Source organism: Hippoglossus stenolepis, chromosome 17 (assembly GCF_022539355.2).
Source record: "Hippoglossus stenolepis isolate QCI-W04-F060 chromosome 17, HSTE1.2, whole genome shotgun sequence".
Taxonomy (NCBI): Eukaryota; Metazoa; Chordata; class Actinopteri; order Pleuronectiformes; family Pleuronectidae; genus Hippoglossus; species Hippoglossus stenolepis.
In genome coordinates, this window is record NC_061499.1 from 19,835,898 (window position 1) to 19,858,800 (window position 22,903).

The following is a 22,903-nucleotide window of genomic DNA, read 5'->3' on the forward strand; positions in this document are numbered from 1 at the left end:
ACTGTTCCCAGGCACTTACTCCAGTCCTTCTTTGGTCCTGTGACTTGCTATAGGAAACATGACTGGCTAACAAAGGCCTTACAATGAAACAAATTAAACAGAAAAGTGTGTGGGAGCACGCAGCATACGTTTATTTAGTCATTTGGAAAAAGTTACAGTCTTCTGCCTGTCATTATGTTTACTGTGTCCCCAGCATCTGATGACACACTGCAACTGGGAAAGCCATCATTATCCTCAATGCAGTGTGTTTCTCCTTGTGATCAGAACTGGCTGTAAGTTTGGTAAAGTGGTAAAGTGCTTGTTGGGTCTTTGGCTCTTTGGTGTCTCACTTAAGTCTCAGTGTGATGTTTCCATGAAATAGTAAAGTCAATATATATAAAGTAAGCAAACATTTCCACATTTCCTCTTTGGTCAAAAACGATTTTTGGAATCTGTATTAAAAAAAGTTCCACATTGTGGGAGAAAAGAATCCCATTTCTTATTTGAATAAATACTTCCAAACCGTAGGCCCCTTAGATCCTAAAGTTCAATAAAGAAAGCAATTCTCCCAGCACAAGTTTTTCTTTTGACACTTTGCTGTTTCGTTTTGCAAAGACAGCTCCATGAAGGAAAGGTGTGGAGATATTTGACTGGCCTGCACTCAGCCCTGACCTCAACACCCACCAACACCTTTGGGGGTAAAGTGCAACAGCAACTGTAAACCACAAAGCTCCTGTAGCTGAATGCCAGGAAATGCCTGTAGACAAGTTCCAATATCTGAATATCTAAATCATAAAGGTTTTAAAATGTATGTTTTCAAATAGTTATGACCAAGTATAGCAATGGCCACAAACATATAGTGCAGCATTACCATAGTCTTTTATTTTATTAGTCGAACTTTTAGTTTATTGTGTCCCTTCACGTTTGATACCTTACCTACCTGAACTCATGAGGGAGAGAGCTGGGGAGCGAGTTAGAAACAAGGAGAGAGACAGAGAAAAAGAGAGGGAGGGAGAGCAATCTGACCTGAAGAGGAGAGGCAGATAAAGAGATAAAAGGATAAAGAGGGATGAGAGATGGAGGATGCAAGACAGGAAAGGGAAGGAACAGCCTGTTTGCTTCCTGTGTTCATCCATATTTCACAGCACTTTCAATTAGTACCAGTGTGGCTGCAGAGCGGCTGAGAGAGATAAAGAGCGAGAGAGGCGGAGAGAGCGAGCTTTGCTCCAGGTCACTGTGGCCTGGTACTGGCATCTCTCTCTCTTTAAAGGTGTTTGCAAACATAAAGTCTGTTTGCTTTGCCCTGGAGCAGGGCACCAGCTCCTGGTTTGTTACATCTACATATTGCTCAGGTTATTATTAATGGTGCAAATCTTCCATCACGCTAGAATTTATCAAGGGAAGCCACATGTCTTTTTGTTTGCTCCTGGGAGGCGATCAATTTCAAACTTTTTCCTCCAACACAGTGCGAGAGGAGGTCAGGTCCCAAGTACCAACAAACTCAAACCTCTGTGTTACCATCATGTTCACCAGGTGCAGACAGTTTTTGAAGTTCTTGATGACTTTGGACTTTGGTCGTACAGATTAGCTCCTACCTCCGCACAATTTTTTTCAATTCCTTTTCATTGCCATAATGTTTAGGCCTGTCAGAGTTTCATTTTTGGTACATTTGCAAGTTGGTAAAATGTATGTAGATTGTAGACATTACATTACAGACATCTATTCAGTTATGATAAAAATGTTTTTACAGAGTTAGATGACATGTTTGACCATGTCTGTATGTAAAGTGTGAAGCTGCAGCCAGAAGTCAATTAGCTTAGCTTAACATAAGGACTGTTAACCATAGATGTATCAAGAGAGCTGAATATGGTGCAAATTTGTGTCACATTTGTGGTATTGCAAACTCCTCTGTGTACCAAAAAGCCTTTTTCCAATAAACCACTTAATAAAAGGGAAATATGTATTACTAAGCACAAAATAACCAAAAAACTAACTTGTATTATGACTTTGTAAACCAAGGAAACCAAATTTATTCTAAAGAAATCTTGAAAACGTGTAATCTTGCCAAAGCAAAAAATAGAGTTTGGACCTTCAATAGAGCAATCAGCTCTATTCTCAAAACTGTGGACCATTGTGTTCAGTAGCCCTATGATTCATTATCTTAAATTGCATTTTGAGGAGGTGGCTACCCCCTAACACCTGATGGATTTGATTTTTCCAAAACCTCTTAATATCATGATCATCATCAGGAATGTGTTCCGTCTTAACATAGCACCTGCCTCGGTCTGCGTCTGTTTCCAGCCATTTCCAGTCAAAACAATGAACTGAAAGACTTTAAGAAGCACATCACTATTGCACAATTAAAAATTGCAGACTGAGATAATAAACCTTGCTCCCTTGAAGCAATGACCTCCACCTCACAAAGTGCAGTGTGCACAAGGCCAGTTGAACCTCTCCAAAGTCAAAAGCAAGTGGTCTCTACCAACTACACAGCAGAACCTGTCAGTCAAATAACAGGCTTGTTGTCAGAGCAGATCAGATGTAGTAAGGCAGTATTGATGCTACCTTCTCTGACCTGTCTGAGGTGACTGCTATTGAGTCTGAGTTCTCATCTGGGTACCACTAGCAGTACCACTGGGATTCAAGGGTCAGCAGGGTTTGACTGTAACCACTCATTACATTCACACAATCCACAGTCAGCCACAGAGGGGAGAGTCATCACTAAAATAAACTCATGTTGTTTTTTGTTAGAGTACAACTCTGAGGTGGCCTCAAAGCTAACAACGTCAAGTTGAAACATTTACTCCTGCGGAGATGTTCCCTTGGAGAAAACAAACCAGCACCAGAAAACATCTTTGAAGTTTGAGATGGGCTGCATGCTGAATATTGTGCAATCAATTACGAGATAAGAAAGTATTTCTTCTTTTGAGCCGTGTGCATGAAAGGCTTTACTGTTTCAATGAATCTTAGGCCGGTCGATGCGTTTGTACACCAAAGCCTCTTCACTTCATCTCCTGCAAGAACCGTTTCATCCAACATCCATCCTCGGTTTGAGTTATATTAGGAGCTCATTTCAATTTTTACGTTTCAAAATAAAATCCGCAAAGCCATCGATTGTCACAAAACAGCCAAAGGTAACAGAGAGAGATAGAGATAAAAAAGAGAGACTCTATCCTTAGAACTTGTATTGAGTGATAAATGCGATACCCAATGGGACAACTTAACATTAGCTACCATTAGCTAGGCGGTGGTCAAAGTAACGAAACGTCAGGGTCACAAGGACTTTTTCAATTCATAGATAAACTTTAAGTCATCAAGTCAAATTCACATTACCTTACCTGTGGTCGTTTCTCCATCTTTTACAGTATGTTTACATAATGTCTGACTTTAACATCATGGTATTGACGGACATGTCTCAGTTAAATAGTTAAATCATCATATTTAAACTAAAACTCTAAAGCAGGTGGGCAGCTTTTTAAACAGCAGTACCACAGGACATGTGGTACAGTCCTGTAGAAAACATCCCAAATTAGCACACTCGTCTGCAAGTACTACAAGAATGTGCCACAAGATTGTGTAGTGCATGTACGCAAAGGCTGTTACTGTGTTAACAAAATTGCACGTAAATCCATCCAACAGTTGGACATATCCCTCTGAACCACAAATGTCAACATGCAGGTGGTGATCATCAAAGTCAGCGTTTATTCACGAGGGGCCATGACAGACCATGGTAATCCCCCTAATAGATCTTTAAGTTGAGACTAAAGTGATGTGGCCTTAGAAGCATGCTGGCTTGGCTTAAAGTGCCAAGAGAGAAGATTTAAAACTGTAATATCAGCATTTTACTGCCACATTAATAATAAGAGGAGATGATAAAGATTCGTGTGGGTTCTGTCACCTTTAAGAGCATATGTGTGTCACAGCCCAGGACGCATCAGAAAAGAAAACACTAGAACATCTATACGACTAAGACCATGATCTTATTTGATGGCACAACCACAAATAGCGTGACTGAAGACTTATGAATGTATATAAGAATGTGTAGTAAGAGTACTCTTGGGCCTCCATGACACCCTGTTCAAAATCGTTGCGGTGTACTGGTTGGACTGGAGAGAAGGGGAATCAGAGGTGCATGTGAGGAGCAGCCATTTCAGCTGCATCCAGCAGCTGTTATCTGGCAGCACCTGTTTCTCCAGGGAGCCGAGGCCTACAGAGAAGGGATGCCAGCCCCCAGGCATAACCCCAGGCAGTGCATGTCAGCCATATGCACGGCCTGCTGTAGGGACCAGTGCGACAGGGAAAGAATGACTCCAGTGTTGGGCTTGAGACAGAGAAACAGTGTCAGTTCAGGCTGCACTCTGGTTGATAGCTCTGCTGACGCCAGGCCGGGTCAAACCTCGGCCACGGAGGACGAGGGGTTCAGGCTCACCCCTTCAGCACTGCGGCAGACAATTTTATTGTCAAACATCCCGCCGCTTGATAAAACTGGAGCCACAGGACATAGCGCAGATCACGGGACTGGGGGGAATGATGAAGAGTGACGCATTGGGAAATTAATTAAGGTGCGGAAAGGAGTGAAGCACCTGCCTCTGGGCGTCCAGAGCAGAGCAGGCATCTGAATCAATGAGGCTTTATTCAGCAAAGCTCTCTTTGACCATTCGGCCAACCTGCGGGAGTTAGAATATGAAAGTGTAATGAGATGTCCATCGCCCGGCTCAACATCACCCCCTCTGTTTCAAACTACCCACAGCTGGATTGCAACACTGTGATATTATAGTACCTGTGACACCTTGGGAATTGCAGAGAATTGCACCCCCCCCCCCCTTAAAAAAATAAGCGAGCAGAGTCTGGAGGCGGACAGTGTTTTGAGGGAGATGATCCCTCTGTGATAGATGCAATCTACCTGCCATCCAATCTAACACTGCTGCTCTCGGCTCATCTCTCTCAGTCTCATAGTGCAGGTTTCCTCACACATACTCTGAAATGGAGCTTTAATCGTGGCAGGATGGAGAAGAATCAACATTCCTCACCTTGGCAGGTTCATCCTATGTCTTATGCAAACCTCAGTTTACCTAACACACATGGTGTTCCACACACTGTGAATTGTAGCCTATTATAAAGACTATTTACTTTATTGCATCCTTGGTGCTAAGTGGTTTGTGGTGGTGTTTCTCCAATTGATTTCTCAGAGTATTGTTAATCAAATTGTGTGAGGCTCCCCGTCTTTTTTTGGTCTTGTGAAGCTATTCACTTCTTTTTTGTTAAAAATCACACGCTATTGAGAAGACAACATTCAGTCATAGCTCAAATATTCCAGAGGAACCAGAAGAAGGACTTTACACATCTGTTTTGCTACCACGTCTGTGAAGAAAGTTCGGTAAAGCCTCTCATGACTCCAAAAGGAAGCTGGAAAGTCGAATAAAAGATGTCTCTTGAGTCAGTGGTGGCTGGGGTGGAAGACCATGGGGTTGTGTCTCCCTGGGTATGTGGAGCTACACAGAAGTAAACTTACAAGATGTCTGTAAATCCTTCCTCCCCTCTGTTTGAGGCTGGAGGCTCCTGTGACATTGGCCACCAGCAGCACGGAACACCCACATCTTTGACCAAACTGTCAGCGATTGAGTTAGATTTGGGGTGTCAGGGTATATTTATATCATCAAACACAGACATCTGAGCTTTCTAGCAACTTTAAAGTTGAATCACGAGCGAACCACCATCAGAGTCAGTGCTGTGATGGTAGTAAGCGCGAGGTGATGATGTCACTCTTTTTTGCCTGGTTTGATCTTTGCTCCTCTTTAATAACACTCCGTTCTCACAGCGTGTCCATCATCTGATATGGTGGTTCATTGATCTGTTTTCTCTCCGGCTTGTTTTGGCATCTCAACATGGACCCAACAGAGACGAGTCCCGGGGGCGACAGGCAAAGGGTAGAAGTAGAATCACTCAGTTCAGCCCGTATTACAGGTCAAGAAATACGATATATGCAACAGTGTCCAGTTTTTAGTCCTTTGAGAGCTGGTTGAGAAAGAACTTGATCCCTCCTTGATGAAGGTCTCCTATTTTCTTCCTCCCGCTCTAATGTGTCAGCTGGAGACAGAAGCACCTTCTCATTGCGTTATCATGAGTTAAAGAAGTTAAACATCCAGACCGTATGTGTTCATTGTATTTTCAACTAAATGCTGTTGTTCTGATTAAATTCTTTATCTTGTTTTTATTTTAATTTACACTGGAACTAATTCTTAGTCATATCCGAGTGTTATAAAGACAACATTATTATTACCGTCATTATTATTATCATCATGTAAGTGTATAGATTATCAATGACACAGATTCCGCTAACAGTAAAAGTGTTCCTCTGGGTAGGTTGACCCTTCGGTATTGTTGTGATCTAAATGTGGAGGAATTGTTGAGCACAACAGCCTAATTCCATTTATTTAAGTGTCATTTCAAACCACAGGACTGAAATGCTCATCAACTGTGACGGTAAATGGTTTGTATTTATAAAGCACTTTTCTAGTCTTGATGACTAATCAAAGTGCTTTACAGTACAGTGTATTGCCTTTCACCAATTCACACACACATTCATGCAGTGCATCTATGGGCAGCTTTTTTTTTCTATGAGGGGCAATTTGGGGTTCAGCATCTTGCCCAAGGACACTTGAAAAAGTATAAGCTGTTTTGTCCAGGATCCAAAAGGTGACACTGGACTTACATTAGAGACGGGACGTGTTGGAGACCCAGTGAGATGTGTCTGATTTAATGTGATTCACCATTCCACACCAGGAGGAGAAGATTTACTTACACTTTAACGGCTGATGTGTTTCTCCCAGGGTCCACATGGCATAACTGGTCCTCAAGGTCCTCATGGATTACCAAGGAACGTGGTAGGTTTCTTTTCGAGCTTTTTAAAAGAACTTAAATTGCAAGTTATTGATGCCTGCTTGCATTTACTGTCACTGAAAAATGCTATCATGAATATGCTCACAAAGAAAATGTTACCATGCTGGTGTTTATGCCTCCAGATAACTGTCCAAGAAGCTTTACATACTAGAGGAGAGGTCAGAGGATCACTAAACTCAGGGAGATTCTTTCTGTGTGTAACATAAATTTCCAGTACAATTAGTTGACAATTTATTAGGTACACCTCCCTAACAGTAATTCAGGCTAACTGCTACTCTGCAGCTCATGTTCCGGTGTCATATTCTCAATTCTTCCATTTTGGCCAGGCCTCCACCAAAATCCCCAAACTCTTCTACCAGAACACAGTAAAATAAAGACAAGTTAGGGTTATGCAAAGGATTTTGACAATTATCACATGTGAGAGAGATTAGAGACTGTAAACCATTGAGCAGCTGCAGACAGCAGGCGAGCCAGAAGGTACTCGCTGGACCTTTTTTTCCAGCAGACTATTGTCAATAGTAATTAACCAAAGAGATGCCTAATAAATTTCATTAGCCAAAAACTGGGACAGTGGTTGATTATCACACCCTTTGCTTTGTTGCCACAGTATGATGCATAATGAACACTTGTCTGCGAGACACACTGTATGTTTTTCAGAAACACACAATGAGCTGGGAGGAATTCTGAAGATCTGGAGGCATCAATAAGAGATGTAATAGAATCACAGGGTGCATCTTTGACCAAGTAATATTACGTGCTGTTAAATAAATATGAATAAAATAAATAAGCTGTTTCTCTTTTTTAGCCAAAGGTATTGGAATAAGACCACTTTTCACACTTGTTCTTGCTGAAGATTTTCATTTCTGAAGTGTTTTTGTTATTGCCAAAGTCCACTAATGCCAGCATTTGATTAACGCAAAACCAACTCACCATCAATGCACCCACCTCCATCAGAACCAGCTCTGCAGCGGATGTGCATGCTCATCTGGAATTCCACTTCAAGACCAAGTTGCATCCAGTGCACGTTGTAGATCGTCAAAAGTTTGTATGAGTATGTAGATGTGGATTTTATGTGAGGCATTATATCGTTATAAATGGAGTAATGTGTGAGTTTAAGTTTTGACAGTGATCCTGCAAATTAAAAGGAGCATCAAATATCCAATCATGCAAACTTAGCTGTTATCAGGCCATTCAGTCTAAAGTTACTGGCGTAATGGTTTATATAATTGAACTTGAAATCTTCCCAGTTCACATCATTATTTAAGAGAATTGTTTGTGTCATACTCTCCTCGCCCTGCAGGTGATTTGAAGGACCACCATGACCTGCAAAATGATGACCAACTGAAAATCACCATCAAGAAGCAGATAACATAACTTTGTGCAGCAGTGATAAAAAGTAATGGTGCACCCTGCCACATTTTCTTAATTATTTCAAGGCAATTTAGTTTTGACCACTTGTGATCTGAACAGAATGATATTTTTCATAGCAAGCTACTTTCCTTGTTAAATATAGGCTATTATTTAAGCTGTTTTCAATAATCGTAAAAATAAATAATTTAAATATTGTTTTAGATTTGAATTTTTAGATTGTCTATTGACACACGTCAATGACATCAGAATTATTAAACAACAAACGCCATCTTCAATAATTTATTTCCTCGTAAAACTAACCTAACAATATGTGTGTGTGTGTGTGTGTGTGTGTGTGTGTGTGTGTGTGTGTGTGTGTGTGTGTGTGTGTGTGTGTGTGTGTGTGTGTGTGTTTTTCAAATACATACTCATTTAAACCATGTAACCTCAGTCAGAGTGGCCCTTTGAGAATCTTCTTTGGTCTCAGCAGGTTATACATTCGCATTGGTTTTTGCGTGTTATTTCAGGAAGTTTCCCTAAAATAACATTTGTTACTGGGTTTAAATATTTTTATACTAAGAACAGCTTTGTATGGTTCATTCGTAGGGTTTCAGATCTCAAGCCAGCCATAACTAGCATAAACTGGGGGGGGGGTTATTAAAAAATGGTTCATGGTGTGACTACCCCATGAACACACATCTCTAACTTTTTACTGGTGAAACCAAATTCATTTTTGACAGCTGTTCGAATAATTGCTTCTGATTAAAATGATTTTATTAAACAATATCCTTCCCCACATCCTGAGAGCAAGATGACTGTCATATTGCAACACTGATAAAAGGCATTTTAAGCCCACTTTACCTCTGTATATGTCATTGTAACTTCCTTTGTCTTTGTTTCTCCCAGATAAGACCAGTAATGTTAATAAAATATGAAACACAGTGTATTTTCATACTGACTGACTAAGACACACTTCTGTGCAAGAAAAAAAATCTGTTTTCAAGTCTTCACCCTCCCCCACAGTGGTAAGAATAAACTTCCAGATCAATTAGCAGTCAGTATCAAATCTCACACAGTATGTTCTAAGCCTGTGCTGCGTATTATTGAGGGGATAATTGTTGCCTTGCGGTGGTTTGAAGTTGCTTGCTGACTGACTGACTGACACTGATACATACACATACATGAAAAGTAATTACTAACAAGCACATGAAGACACATAAAGAATGAGTGACACTGATAATTAACACACATGCAACACATGCTCTCCCCTTTGTTGTGCCTTTCAGAGGGTCCCGTGTACACCCCACTCAGAATAATCCATCTCCATCGTGTCGACACAGCGCTCTGTCTCTGGGATTGTCACACTCTCTCACTTTAATTACTCTTTAAGATAATCAGCCTGTGTGGCTGGAGATGCAGCTCCCCTCCGTGGCTCCGTCTTCCCAGGGAATGAGAGGGTTTAATCTGTGGCAAGATCAGAGCTACTGGGAGCAGGAGGAGGAGGGATGGGAGGCGGACGGAGGGAGGCGGGTGGAAATGAGAAGGAATTTGGGCATCTTAACAAACTCTTAATTACGTTCTCTATCCTCTGCTGGTGGCAGGCATAAATGGCAGTCCCCAGGGAGCCTCTGATCCACTTTCTGATCTGCTGAATTCACAGCCGAGCTGCTGATCAAAAAGATGGAGCGGCCTAGATGCTTCAAACACATGGGACCTTTTTCTAGCGTGGGACTCATAGCTTGTCACTGAGCGGAAGTTTGAATTGTCAAAATTCATGTTTAAAAAAGCAAAAAAAAAAACTCTGCTGCCTTTAAAGACAAGGGATTTTTTTTTTATTTTTTTTAAAGAAACACAGAGGGTTCAATGGCTCCATGAATTGATAATGAGCATTCATGCAACGCGCTGAAGGCGTTTGTCCCATATATGAGGCAGAATTCATTGGAGATGACCTCCACCCACATCCTCGCTGTTCTGATGCGCCTGGCACAGCTTTGATGTTCGCCATCAGCTGAATCCCTGGGGAGACTCTGCTGTAATAAACTACAGCAGGGAGCGTACTGTAACACTCTTGCCAGCAGGAAGCCCCATCAGCCTGTCCCACTGGTTCAGGAGGCCACTGAGACTGGATCACGCCACATTATTGTACAGTATGCCCGCTGACCACCAGTGTTACATATCATATCCTTTCAGGATGAGAATGGCAAAAATGTGCTGTCTTCATGCTACTTTATGGGCTGAGACAAATGATCCAAATGTTTAGACTTTCAGTCTGTAATGCCATGGCCATGAAAGAAACTAATTTCTGATTGGCTGTAAGGTTTCCATTAAGATTGCATAATGGAAAACATAAAACAAAGACATAGAGCACAGTTTGACCGCTATTAAGGTATATTATACTGCAAGTAACCATAGCAACAATGCTTCTAATTGAAGTGAAAGTGGCCATCCTTCTTTCTTTTACTCGATTTCTTTCTTTCTAGGTAGCCAAAGAATACACTCAGCAGAGATTAGTCACAGTATTCGTATTGTAAAGTATTCTGTGAAGTATCGGTCACTGAGCGTAATTAGTTACTTTACTTCAATTTCAACAGTTCGATCTGTTGAAGGTGCTGCCAATTCGACCAGGGCAACGATCTCTTAAAGTGACACAATGCAAGATTCATCCTCTGCTATACTCGAGCTCCCCCTAGAGGTGGGATACATAATTCATTCTTGTAAATACAAGTTGCGATCTAAACCTCCCAATGTTCCCACTGTAATATTTGTTGAACGCTAACCGTCTAAACCTCAATTGAAATAGGTTTACCTGACTTCTGACGATTAACTAGCAAGTCGACAACTTCACCTCCACAGCCCAACATTAAACAACTTTCTCTTTTCCTCTTCTTTGTTTCCTCCGACAATGTCCTGGAGCTAGTTGTCTCTTATATCTACCTGCTGGCACCAGCTCTGGTTGCTGGTGTGAGACGTATACTGTAATGTTCCAGCACGGTACACCAGATTTACCTAGTGCTGTGCGGGCATCCAGGGGGCGCTGTGGCAATGAAAGAAATGCCATTCTCCCAATTATAGGATTGTGTGCCATCAAAGTAAAATACCACCTAGTCCTGCTTTAACATAAGTACATGATACACATCTGTGATTTCAGATACTTACTCCATGTTTTGAATTGCTGACACTATTTGGAGTTGTTGAAAAATGGGCAAAATAACCACTTTACATAAACAGCCACGCAGAAGCTTTAGGCTAAGACAATGACAATGGGGTTCTTCTGTCTAATGGGGGATGATATGCAATAGCTTTAGAATCATTTAACATTTATGTTTCGACACTATGTGACACAAAATGAGGAGAGTTATCAATTTTTAAAAAAATGAATTGTCTTATTATGAAAGTTTGATATGGACACCCATGCTAGGTGATATGCAGTTTATGTGTTATATTAACAATTTCATTCCAGCATTGATAGAATTGGAGTTATAAAATGTATGACTATGTACTTGTCTTTATAAAAAGTAAAAATATCTTCATAAAGACTTTGAAAGTAATCTGTGCGGAGATGGTAGCAAACCACAAGGTGGATATTTTCAGGATTTTATCAAATGACCCTGTTAGCTTGTGTTGTGTTATGTTTTGTATTAAAGTTCTGTTAATCACAAGTTTAGTTTGATGTTTTTCTGTTGGCTAGAGATGGTTCCAGTTAGGTATATTGTCTATATTGGAAAAGATTGTTAACGCGTTGGAGAGGAAACACAGCCTGTGAGCATTTTAGGGGAAAAGTTCTTTAGAGTCTTTATTCTATATCATAAATGGAAAATGTTCTGTATAACAAATTTGCTCTGAAGTCAAAACTCTTAATTTTGAATGTGAACCCATTTACTTCTAAAACATGTTTTGATTTCAACAGTGGTTTTGGCTGAATTAGCATTTAATACATGCAGTTACACCAGAGGTGTGATTTCCTTCTGTTATGAACAATAAGCGCACACAGCAAGAAATCTTTGTCTACAGTCATTCAGGACTGAAGAACCTCCCCTCCTGCTCTTAACCTAATGACATCTGCCTGTCATCACACACAACTGGTCACAATGCATGCACTGTACGCAGCAACACAACGTTCAGTGAGTTCATGGAGGTCATGTGTGGAGTTAAATGCAGTTAAGTGCTGGTTAGCCGCTGGCTGGACCATCCCTAACACATCATCAACACTTTATCATGCTATGGAGGGAAGCATATATGAATGGACATAATATAGAAAATATATATGTGTATACTCTTCTCTGTCATTAACTCAGCTTCCTGGTGATCAACACAAAATGCCAGGTGCAAAATGCATGTATTTTTATGTCTGTAGCTTTAATTATGAAGCACAAATGACTGACTATTGAAACTGAAGACACGTGGCTGTTTTGAACAATTTTAGATTTTTTTTTGAAGCAGTTTGTTTTGTGAAGTAATGAAACTAAAACGAGTTACAGACATAAAAGTAGACAGAATAATGACAGTGTTTTAAATGTGTGGAGATTGATCTGAGTCGATGTTAGAGAATTATTAGCCCAGCCCAGCCATGTTTATAGGTAGAAATAAGTACTTTAGCCCTCTATAGGTTTCTCCTGACAGCTGAAACCTCCCAACCTACAGGACAAAAACCGTGAACAGAATAGGTGTTTGAATTTTTTCATTTACTGCTGGTAATGTATATTCATGATCTTTTTCTGAAAAGATGACAGAAGAGCTGTCAAAGAAAAGACAGTAAAACAGCAAATCAGGTCTTTGTGTTTTAGTCTTTAGTCTTTTCTATTGTAAGATTATAATCACCAAACATGCACAATAACAATCTCATCATAATACATTTTTTTATATCCATTTATTACACTACACCACTGGATTTCAATTCCAAAAGAAGCTGATTTTGCACTCACAGTCTCAGGTTTCAGTGAAGAATTATTCGTGTTCCTCTCTAATATTTACTGACAGACCCTCCACATTATACAGCACCATACAGTCTATGCAGATGCAGACGCCAGTGCAGAGCTCGCATATCAGCCTACAACCTTTGTCAGATCACAAAATTCCGTATCCTGTGAAATATGGGGACGTCTCTGAACTAGCTGCTGAGGAACATGGGAGATTAGGGAGGAAAAGTGCATTAAGATGCTCCGGTTGTAAATATATACGAGGAGGGAGCGAGCGAGAGGGAGAAGGAGTGTAGGTTTTTAAGTTGCTGTCACCGGGCTGTCACCATGTCTGTCAGAACAGATCCATCACGGCTCTGACACGTCGAGCTTCACATTTGCATGGAGTGCAGCAGGAGCTTGTCCTTATTATGCATTCTGTCTCACACTAACCTCCCTCTCTCTACCAGATGAACTAACTAGCATCCGAGAGGCATATTTTATAGGATGGCATGAGCTGGGGATGATGGAGAGCTGTTATTGGCGTCTGACAGCGTGTGAGTGTATGTGTGTCTGTGTGTAGCTCTGAAGGGCGCCATCTTCCCAGGTGTACAATGATCAGCCATCTTGTCAGGTGAGCTGCTGCTAACTAACTATGTGTAGCTGTGGCTCTCTCTGTGCAGGCTGACAGTAACCAAGGTGAGGGGGCGATGAGGACACAGCCATGTGTGTGTGTGTGTGTGTGTGTGTGTGTGTGTGTGTGTGTGTGTGTGTGTGTGTGTGTGTGTGTGTGTGTGTGTGTGTGGCACAGTATGGCACTGCAGATGCAGTCAGTCCCTCAGTGAGGAAGCCTCCACTGGGACAGACACAGCTGTGGCACGGCATCGGGTTGCTAACGAGCCTTATCACACAGGCGCTAGACTAGACGCACACACACACACAGGATACACACAAGCACACACACACCAATATACACTCAGATGCTCACAAAACTGAGGCATGGGGGGATAGTACACTGGTGTGTTAATCACTCAGTCATACACATTGATAACACAAATGCATGGAAAGACACACGTATGCATATATATGCCAAAAAACACATATCATACAAACACACACACTTGCACATTGTCTCATCAACATACATACACACGCTCAAAAACATCCAATTACATGCAGTTGTGCATACACTCAAATCCGGATACATGAACATACACACTCATGTAATTAATCTATATACAGTATCGATTTAGTAACACATATGTAGACACTCACCTACACTTTAATGTGCACACACATGCATATACACTACAACTGATGATGAACCCTGCGCCGTAACACAACCACTGAGTCAGTGATGTCAATACATCAACTCATAAAGCGTTAATGGGAAAACCACACGACTCCAGCATTCACATTCTTTAATTTAATCCCATTTGATCTACAATGTTGTTTCTCCCATCATTTCATAATGTAATATACCACTGTATTCACGAGGTTAATTGCTAAGATCTGGGCAGTAGAAGGTTGTCAGTGAAAAATGTAAAATGTCTTCAAATGTTCAGACCAGTTTGAAAACATACCTCTGGATTGGTTACACTTTAGGCAAACTATGAAATTACTATTTAAACTGCTCATTGTAAATTCACATATCACCTTACAGCCTGGCGTCTTTGTCAAACTGACCACAATCCTGTATTTTTAGGTTCATTCTCTTTCAGTGTTACCTCCAAATAAAGTGGTTGAGACAAAGTGGTTAGAGGGATAGTTCACCGAAAAATAAACATTCACTCATTATCTACTCACCACTATGCCGATGGAGGAGTGGGTGAAGAGTTTGAGTCCACAAAACACTTTTGGAGTTTCAGGGGTAAACAGTGTTGCAGCCAATTCCAATAAAATTGAAGTAAGTGGTGATTCTTTAGACGTAATAAAACAACACAAATATAAAATAATAACATGGTGTAAATGACGCTGTTTCTAGTCTAATTTGAATGTCGGGGCTTACGGACACTTTGGATGACACCACAGGAGCAGTATGGAGGATTTCAATGTTTCAATTCAGGATCCTTGGGCAGTGGGTGTTATATTTTGAATAGATTGTAAGGCGCTCAGAGGCAACTTTGTGAGATATGATTTTGGCTGCATAACTATCAATATAACTGACTTGACTTTATGTGTGCCTGATGGAAAACAAGTTTGGTAAGACCTCATTCACAGGCTATGAAATAACAGAGACACACAAAAAACATTTATGTTCTTATTTGTTTTTTTATTTTACGGTCACCAGATGAGCAGATACATCATTTTAAAAAACAACTTGATATTTGCAAAAAAATTATAATACAATTTTTCTCAATATAGAATATATACAGAATGAAATGTAGTCAGACTGAAAAAAGCATTCTGCCTCTTTGTCAGCAAGAAGAGAAAGCAGTGAGGGGTCTGAACGGTCCTCCAAGACCAATCTCCCTAACCAATAAATATAAACTGTATATATTAATGTATGCTGCACTCAGCCAGGCATGGACAATACCAGGGCAAGTTAGTTCTCAACAATATTCCCTTAATCAGTTCTTGTACATCACTGTGCTACACACGCACACACACTCGCACACCCACGAGAAGCTTAACACACAAATGCACACAGGCCAGAGAACAAATTACAGTTGGGTTACAATAATGGGCCATCTTAACTCATGAAACAGAAAAAAGAAAGCAAAAGAATTGTGTATGGAAATCCTCCTCATTGTCCTTGATCAGGAGGGAGAAGTGGCTTTCTTGTCAAAGCTCGATGGAGCTGGCTGAGTAGCACTTGACATTTGGCCCGATTCAAACAGCCAATTCTACACAAAGCTACCGAGCTGGAAAATCTCTCCCAGTCTCATAGATCCTGTCGACTCATCGAGCTCCCTCCCTCCCATTCACTCTCTCACCGTATCTGTCTACCTTTCTTCTCTCTCTTGTTCCTATTCTCTCTATCTGGAGTGGGACAGGTGCCAGGACAAGGATTGGCGATTGGCCCCTTTGCCCGTTTCCCCCAGGGAATAAGGAAAAAAAGATGCACATGAAATCTCTTATCCACGCTGTATTGGAACAGGACAGACAATTGCACAATCACGGAACAAGCACCAGAAAAGACAACAGCAAAGTAAAACTACGACCAGGACAGGGTGGGTAATGCTTGTTAAAGGGGGATGCTTGAAGGACACTGTAAGCACACCACTCGCCAGCCGCTTTACCTTGTCACTGGGCACCACCACTCACAAACTGCCCTCCTTGAGCTTTGTAGGGGGAAGAATTATGACTTTGTGCCAATGAGCGAATACACACACTTGCATAAATCATCCATCTTGTTTGGCGGTTAATTACTCTTGTTTACCCTCCGAGTAACCTCGGGATTGGGCGGCGCGATAGGAGGGAGCCTGGGAAGAGGAGATAGCACCAAATAGTAATCTGCTGACGGTGTTCATCAGTGTGCAATTTGCAGGAGTAAAAGCACATAGCGGGCTCGAACCTGGGTGTTAGTGAATTAGACAGGGTTGCCTGGGGTCTGAGGACGGCAGCTTCATCAACATCCTGGCCTGACCACTGCTGCTCACTAAGCTGTTCTGGGGTCAGCCGGTGAAGGAGCCATGCTGAGGCAGCCCAGTGCAGGCCAATCAGAAAGCTCCTCAGGATGTACAGCAGGCTCTGATCGTTGCTTATTTCATTATGGGGAAAGCTACATAAATCCACAAAATGGAGAGGAAGAGGCACTGAGGGAATATTTGCATTTCTCCTCTCCTATCGTCTCCCCTCAATGCCCCCCCCACCCAACTACCTCTTTCAATCCCTCCCCCATTTAGTGCAGAGTGACTTTAATCATCACTTTCGCCAAAACACATTAAGCTGGTGTGTCCGGAGCTGAAGAGAGGGAGGGGGGTTGAAAAAACACAAAGTGGCGCATTAGATTTGCAATAGTGATGCATCACTCTGGCATTACTTTGGAGATTAAAGAAGGGACGTTGCATTTCAATGGAGTGGTGCTGATGGTTGCCTGATGGATGACTGTCCTCCTGCACAGGAACAAACAGGAAACACCACTGTCCACCAGGGAGGGAAGTCACACGAACCCTGGAGTTTACTTCTTTGCTTTACTTCTAGTTTCTTCTTCCTCTAAAAATCTCCTTTTTCTTCATCCTCAAACCTCAAAGCCTTTTAACCCCAATCTGAGAACACCTCTACAATGAAAGATATTTATGCAGCTGTTTGATCATGTTCCCAAGTCAAAAACAACACCTCCTTTGTAGGAGGAGATAATACTGTGAAGTGGATTGCATACATTAAACTTAAGCCAACACTCAACGTGACTTTGCCTGTTCTTTGTGTTACTGCATCTGTATGAAAGGATGGATGTAAAGTGCTTGAGAGCTTAGGACGAGCAGGACGAGACTGAGAGGAGAGCTTAAAGAAACAGAAGAAAAAAAACTGAAGGGCATAAACAAGGGGTCTTTAGCACTAGGCTCATTGGGGGCAGGTTCAATATTGAGACAGAAAGCTTTATAAACAGAGAAGAAAGAGGAAGAGTAGGATGTGTGGTTATAGGGAGTCCCCAGGAAACAAAATGACAACAAGTATTTTGCTCTACAGTCTCAGAGAAACAGAATCACAGTCAGTCAGTCCAAGGGTAAAGCCCACCAGCAGCCTGACCCAGAGGGTGAGCTTTCCAGTTAATATGTTTATCCAAATCCCTGGACCAGGGTTCACCCTGGCACCCAGCTCTGGTTGCTGTGAGCTTGTGGAGGGCAAGCAAATGCCCCTAAGCTCATGCCCATCCCCATGCCCACACCTTGGGACAGAGAGCCATCAAAGTTGAAGTCCATGCCCTCATTTTCCATAAAGTCATTGAGCAGGATGGAGTCTACATCACAGTCCAGGCTATTAGGTATGTTCTCCATCTCCAGGTTGGCAGCCATTCGACTGTGGGAGTTGTGCTGTTGTCCATGGTAACCAGCATTCCCCTGCTGGTGGTTGTTGTGGTAGTAGCCATGCCAGGAGTTGGTCATACCCTGATGGTGAGCTCCTGGGTACGGCTGATGACGGGGGTGAGGCGCAGATGCCAGGCGACAGGGGTCCTGGGGAACGTCCATAAGCCCAGCAGGGTTGGGGGGCAGGGCTGGCGATGTTGGGAGATGGGGTCGGGGCCCATAGTGGTTGGAGGTTTTGAGGCTATAGGGCTGCAGGATGTCAGTGCTAACCCGTGGGGAGAGAGCCTGTGGGGGAGGACCACCAGGCATGGGGTTGTGGGTGTGCATGTGACTCTGGCTGGAGCGAGGGTTGTGATCATGGCTGGGGTTAACTTTATTCCTGTGACCATGCTCATGACTGGCACCATAGTCATGGGCAGGGTGGGGCTTGTGGCTGTGGCTGTATTCGAGGCTGGCTTGGTGTTTGTGACCCTGATTGTGGTTCTGATGGTGGGTTGTGTTCTGGTCGTGGACGGAGCCATGGCCATTGTGTAGACTGGGATTGTGAGCATGCTCTTGGCTGTGATTGTGGCTGCGATTCTGATTGTGGTTGTGCTGGTTGTGAACACCATTGGTTCCCTGTGTTATTAGTGTGTGTGTTTCCCTTCCCTGGCCTAGTACTGTGTCTTTGTTGCAGTACGCAGGACCTCCGGTGAGTAGACTCTGCAGGGCGTTGTTCTCTGAGTAGCCTCTCATTGGGCGCTGGAAGCTGACTGGCTTGTTCTCCTGGATAGTCTCCATGGGAGTGTGATGCCTGAGCATCCCCAGGGAAGGCTGTCCATACATGGGCCCGCAGTAAGAACCCTCCGCCTTGGGTCCAGGCACATAGGGATAACCGTTGCATTTGATTGGTGGTGGCTGGGGGTAGCCACTCTCATCGAGACTGATAGCACCAGTCAGATCAGTCAGCTGGGGCAGCTCCACAGTGGGGCAGTGGCCCCCAGTGCCCAGGGCCGGGGAACGGGTACTGGTGGGGCTGGGGTACAATCGAGGGGAGGCTGAACAGGACAACCCACCCTCCTCTGGTTCATCTGCCTCCGCCTCAGCCAAGATCGGGGACAGGCAGCCACTCAGCGTGGAGGCAGAGGAGGAGGTGCGGGAATGGAGATCCGTCCAGGTGTCATACTCCTCACCCCCCATGCCCACACCTCCTTTACCTGCTGGACTGCCATGCTCTGGGGAGCCTTGCAATGCTGGTCCACCCCCCTGACCATGTCCCCGTCCAAGGCCTATAGCCCCTGCTCTCTTCCGGCTGATTCGACCTTTAGTCTTCAGGTAGCGAGTCCCATTGTCTACAGAGGCTGCACGTCGTCTGGGTCCCTTTCCCATCTTCCCACCCTCTGGGTTCAGCATCCACCAAGAACTTTTCCCTGTCCCTTCGTTTTGCACCCGTATGAAGCGACTATGTAAGGACAGGTTGTGTCTGATCGAGTTCTGTAACAAGAGAGAAAATTCGGAAAGAGGTGGGGGGCAGAAAAGGGAGAGAGAAGAAGAGAGATTAACATTAACACCCAAGGGAACATTTAGGGTTAAATAATCATTTCTTGAGAACACAAAGTCATTTCAAATTATGGCAAAACTATCAGGGCTGCATGGCAAGTGAGAAAAAAGATGGATAAAGAAAGAGAGGGAGATGGAGGGGAGAGCAAAGAGGACAGGGAGAGTAAAGGATCCAATCGATACCTCCCCTGACCAACCTCTCCTCTCCACACGCGCTCACTGAGTCATAATATGGACATGGGTGCAGCCTCCACATCAAACCATCACCAAGGTTACAGAAATGAATCACGCGAGGCAACCCAATCACAGACAGCCTGTATCGATTGCAGGGCCTCCAAATATGAGAGCCTGAGATCCAGCCAGACACTGGGAGGGAGGGAGGATTGGAGTGAGGGGAGGGGGGGCTGATTTGGCAGGAGAAGCTCTGGAAGAGCACCAGAATGAAAAAAGAAACACTCATACACAGGCCTGGAATAAGATAGAGGGAGAGTAAACAGGGGGAGGCAGGAGGGGAGGGACATGCTCATTTAACCTCTTTTAAAAATCATGGCACAATCAACATAACTGTAGGCAACGGTGGCGTTATGATGAAGTCTTCCTTCTAGGTGCTTTGAAGGGGGGGGGGGGTGCAGATGTGGCAGTTGTGGGCGAACCTAGAATGGGTGTCGGTGAGGGGGGGGGGGGCTAGGATAAGCCTCTCCAGACCCCTGTTTAAGTGTCTGAGTGACGGCTGTATAGTTAATCCAAGGCTCTGCAGCAGCATTTGAAGCTAGTGCCAACCTGGAGTGAGTTGATGAGATCTAAGCCTGCCTAAAGGAGAGCTTAGCAGGGATACACATCATCTCAGCTGGCCAAGTTAGTTTAAGTACAGCATGTTCATCCAAATCTTTCCTGTTTGTGTCATTATTCACACTCTCTCCAGCCTTCCGCCCATTGCTTTCTCGCCCTCACTTACTTTCACTCTCTTTTACCTTTTTTGCTTCTTTTTTTTTTCTCTTTTGGGAGAAACCAAGCAAACCCCCCAGCCCACAACTTCTACCCCACGCACACAATCGCTCACTTTTCCTTTTTCTCCCTTGAGATATCTATCTATTTCTGCCTTGTTTATTACCTGCACATAGCTCACAATCTCTGTCTCCCGATATCTCGAGCCATTCTCTATCTTCATTCACCCCCCGCCTCCTGTCCAATTTTCCTGCTCTCGGCCCCATTCATCTCCCTCTCTGAGTCCCAGCGTCTCTTGATCACGACATTGCTCATTCTCTACCTCTCTCCACATCCATCCTCTCATCACCTTACACAACTTCCATCCTTCCCCCCTCCCATCATTCTTTCAATCAGTCATTCATTCTGAATGAAAGATGGGCAAATATCAGGAAAAAAAAAAACAGCAGGAGATGCAAATCTGTGTTCAGTAGGGGGCCAGCTTACATTTCACCCTTCAGCACAATCTATACAGTTAGCATATGTACCCCCCACCACTCCTTACTTTGGCAGAATACAGAGCCGCATGGCTGCGAACTGGACAGCCAACTGAAAGAGGTGACGGCTCTTTGTTGTTGCAGCTTAATATGAAAAGCACAGCATCCACAACAGCAGGTAATGGGTTTCTGGCAAAATGTTTACAGGGGGAATTCAGCTTTAAGTGGGTTTCAGATCAGTCTGGTATCTCGCTACTACTCTCATTCATGTAGAAAAGCCCCCTCCACATGCACCCATCCCCTCAGCATGACTCCAAACAGGTAATTTCATCCCGTCCTCTATTCAAATCACACTGCTTTGGCTAGATCGCTCTTCACAGACTTGGAAATTGGATAGGAAGGAGAGGTGTTTTTTTTTTTCTGCTACTGTTCAGAAGGGTCCACTCCAAAAAACCAGGTCGGCAAAATTGCACATGCTCAACGTTTGACGACGAAATACACAGACTTCACTTCTCAGCTGCGCCACGCCACGGAGCACAGACTTAATCAAAGCCAAATTGAACGATGACGCTGTGTGAAAGAGGCCGCCAGTGGAGGCGACCTGCATCAGGTGATCTGAGAGCGGCACCCTGACAGGTTCCTCCTCAATGTGACGGCTCTGGCTGGGCGTAGCCATGGCAACTGAGTAAACCAAAAGAGGGAGAAATGAAGAGAGTGGAGGTGATTGTGGGGGGAGAGATGGGAGTGTGGGAGGGGAGGGTTGATGCTGTTTGATGCTGCAGGCAACTCCAAACAGCCTTTTATCTGAGTCTGTCAGATTCCTGCTTCCAATCCACCAGGGAGGCTCAATCACCAGTAGTCCCAATGCCTCACTACCTGTACCAAGCTGTGATTAGCAGCAGTGTGCTTGTGTGTGTGTGTGTGTGTGTGTGTGTGTGTGTGTGTGTGTGTGTGTGTGTGTGTGTGTGTGTGTGTGTGTGTGTGTGTGTGTGTGTGTGAGAGAGAGAGAGAGCTTCTGTATAACTACCAGAGCAACAATTATACCACAACTGCTGTTCCTTCACCTGCTGATACAATGTAGAGAATATAATGTGGCATATCTCTGCATTAGTATATAATAATATGAAACTTATGGGGGGGGGGGTTTGGGCTTCGATGGACATCTCTGTTCTGAAACTGTTATTAGTGTAAATGTGGTGCTGATACTCACCCCCTAATCTTACTATTTCTATGCCTAAATATGATTTCCAATGGTCCGCCCCCTTATCTGAACACAGGAGTGCAATAAGGCTCCAATGAATCATTAACTAATTAGCAAAAGGCATATGAATACGATCATGCATATGCATATGTATGATCATTTTGGAGGATGTAGCTGGTGTTGCTGTTGGAGTGTATGGCATTATACTAATTATTTTCTAGCTAGTTTAAATCCTTGAGGACAGGCCAAATAACTGAAACCCCTCTCTCGCATCACTCCACGAGAGGCATCTGCCAGGCAAATTAAAGTTTGTGCATGGGGTGATTCTGCTCTAACTATTATTAAACAAAGAAAACCCGATTAAGGTACAAGGCTGGGTTAAAAAAAATAATATGTGGCATGGTAAGTGTGCAGTATTATGGATGACCTGTAGAAGAAAACTGATGTAGAACCACCTGAAACAATTAAAGCTAAATCCTGCTTGTAAACTTGCTAGTTGGCATAATAAGCCAATTAACATATTGATGATGCCATTGCATTGTATTTGAATTCTGGCTGGTGTCAGATAATTTTAGTCATTCACGTCTCTCATACTGTCAGTGCACACGGACCTGTTGTCAAATACATTGAGTGTTTATGTTTCTATTG

The 22,903-nt window shown here is 43.3% G+C and overlaps 1 protein-coding gene across 1 annotated transcript in view; it reads right to left on the reverse strand.

Annotated features, from left to right (window-relative positions):
• Nucleotides 1–15,409: 15,409 nt before the first annotated feature.
• Nucleotides 15,410–22,903, reverse strand: part of foxo6b (forkhead box O6 b) — a 44,974-nt gene continuing 37,480 nt past the window's right edge. The window contains exon 2 of the mRNA XM_035183629.2: nucleotides 15,410–19,567. Coding sequence (XP_035039520.1) covers nucleotides 17,870–19,567 — 1,698 coding nt within the window. The 3' untranslated portion in view covers nucleotides 15,410–17,869. The remainder of the gene's footprint in view (nucleotides 19,568–22,903) is intronic.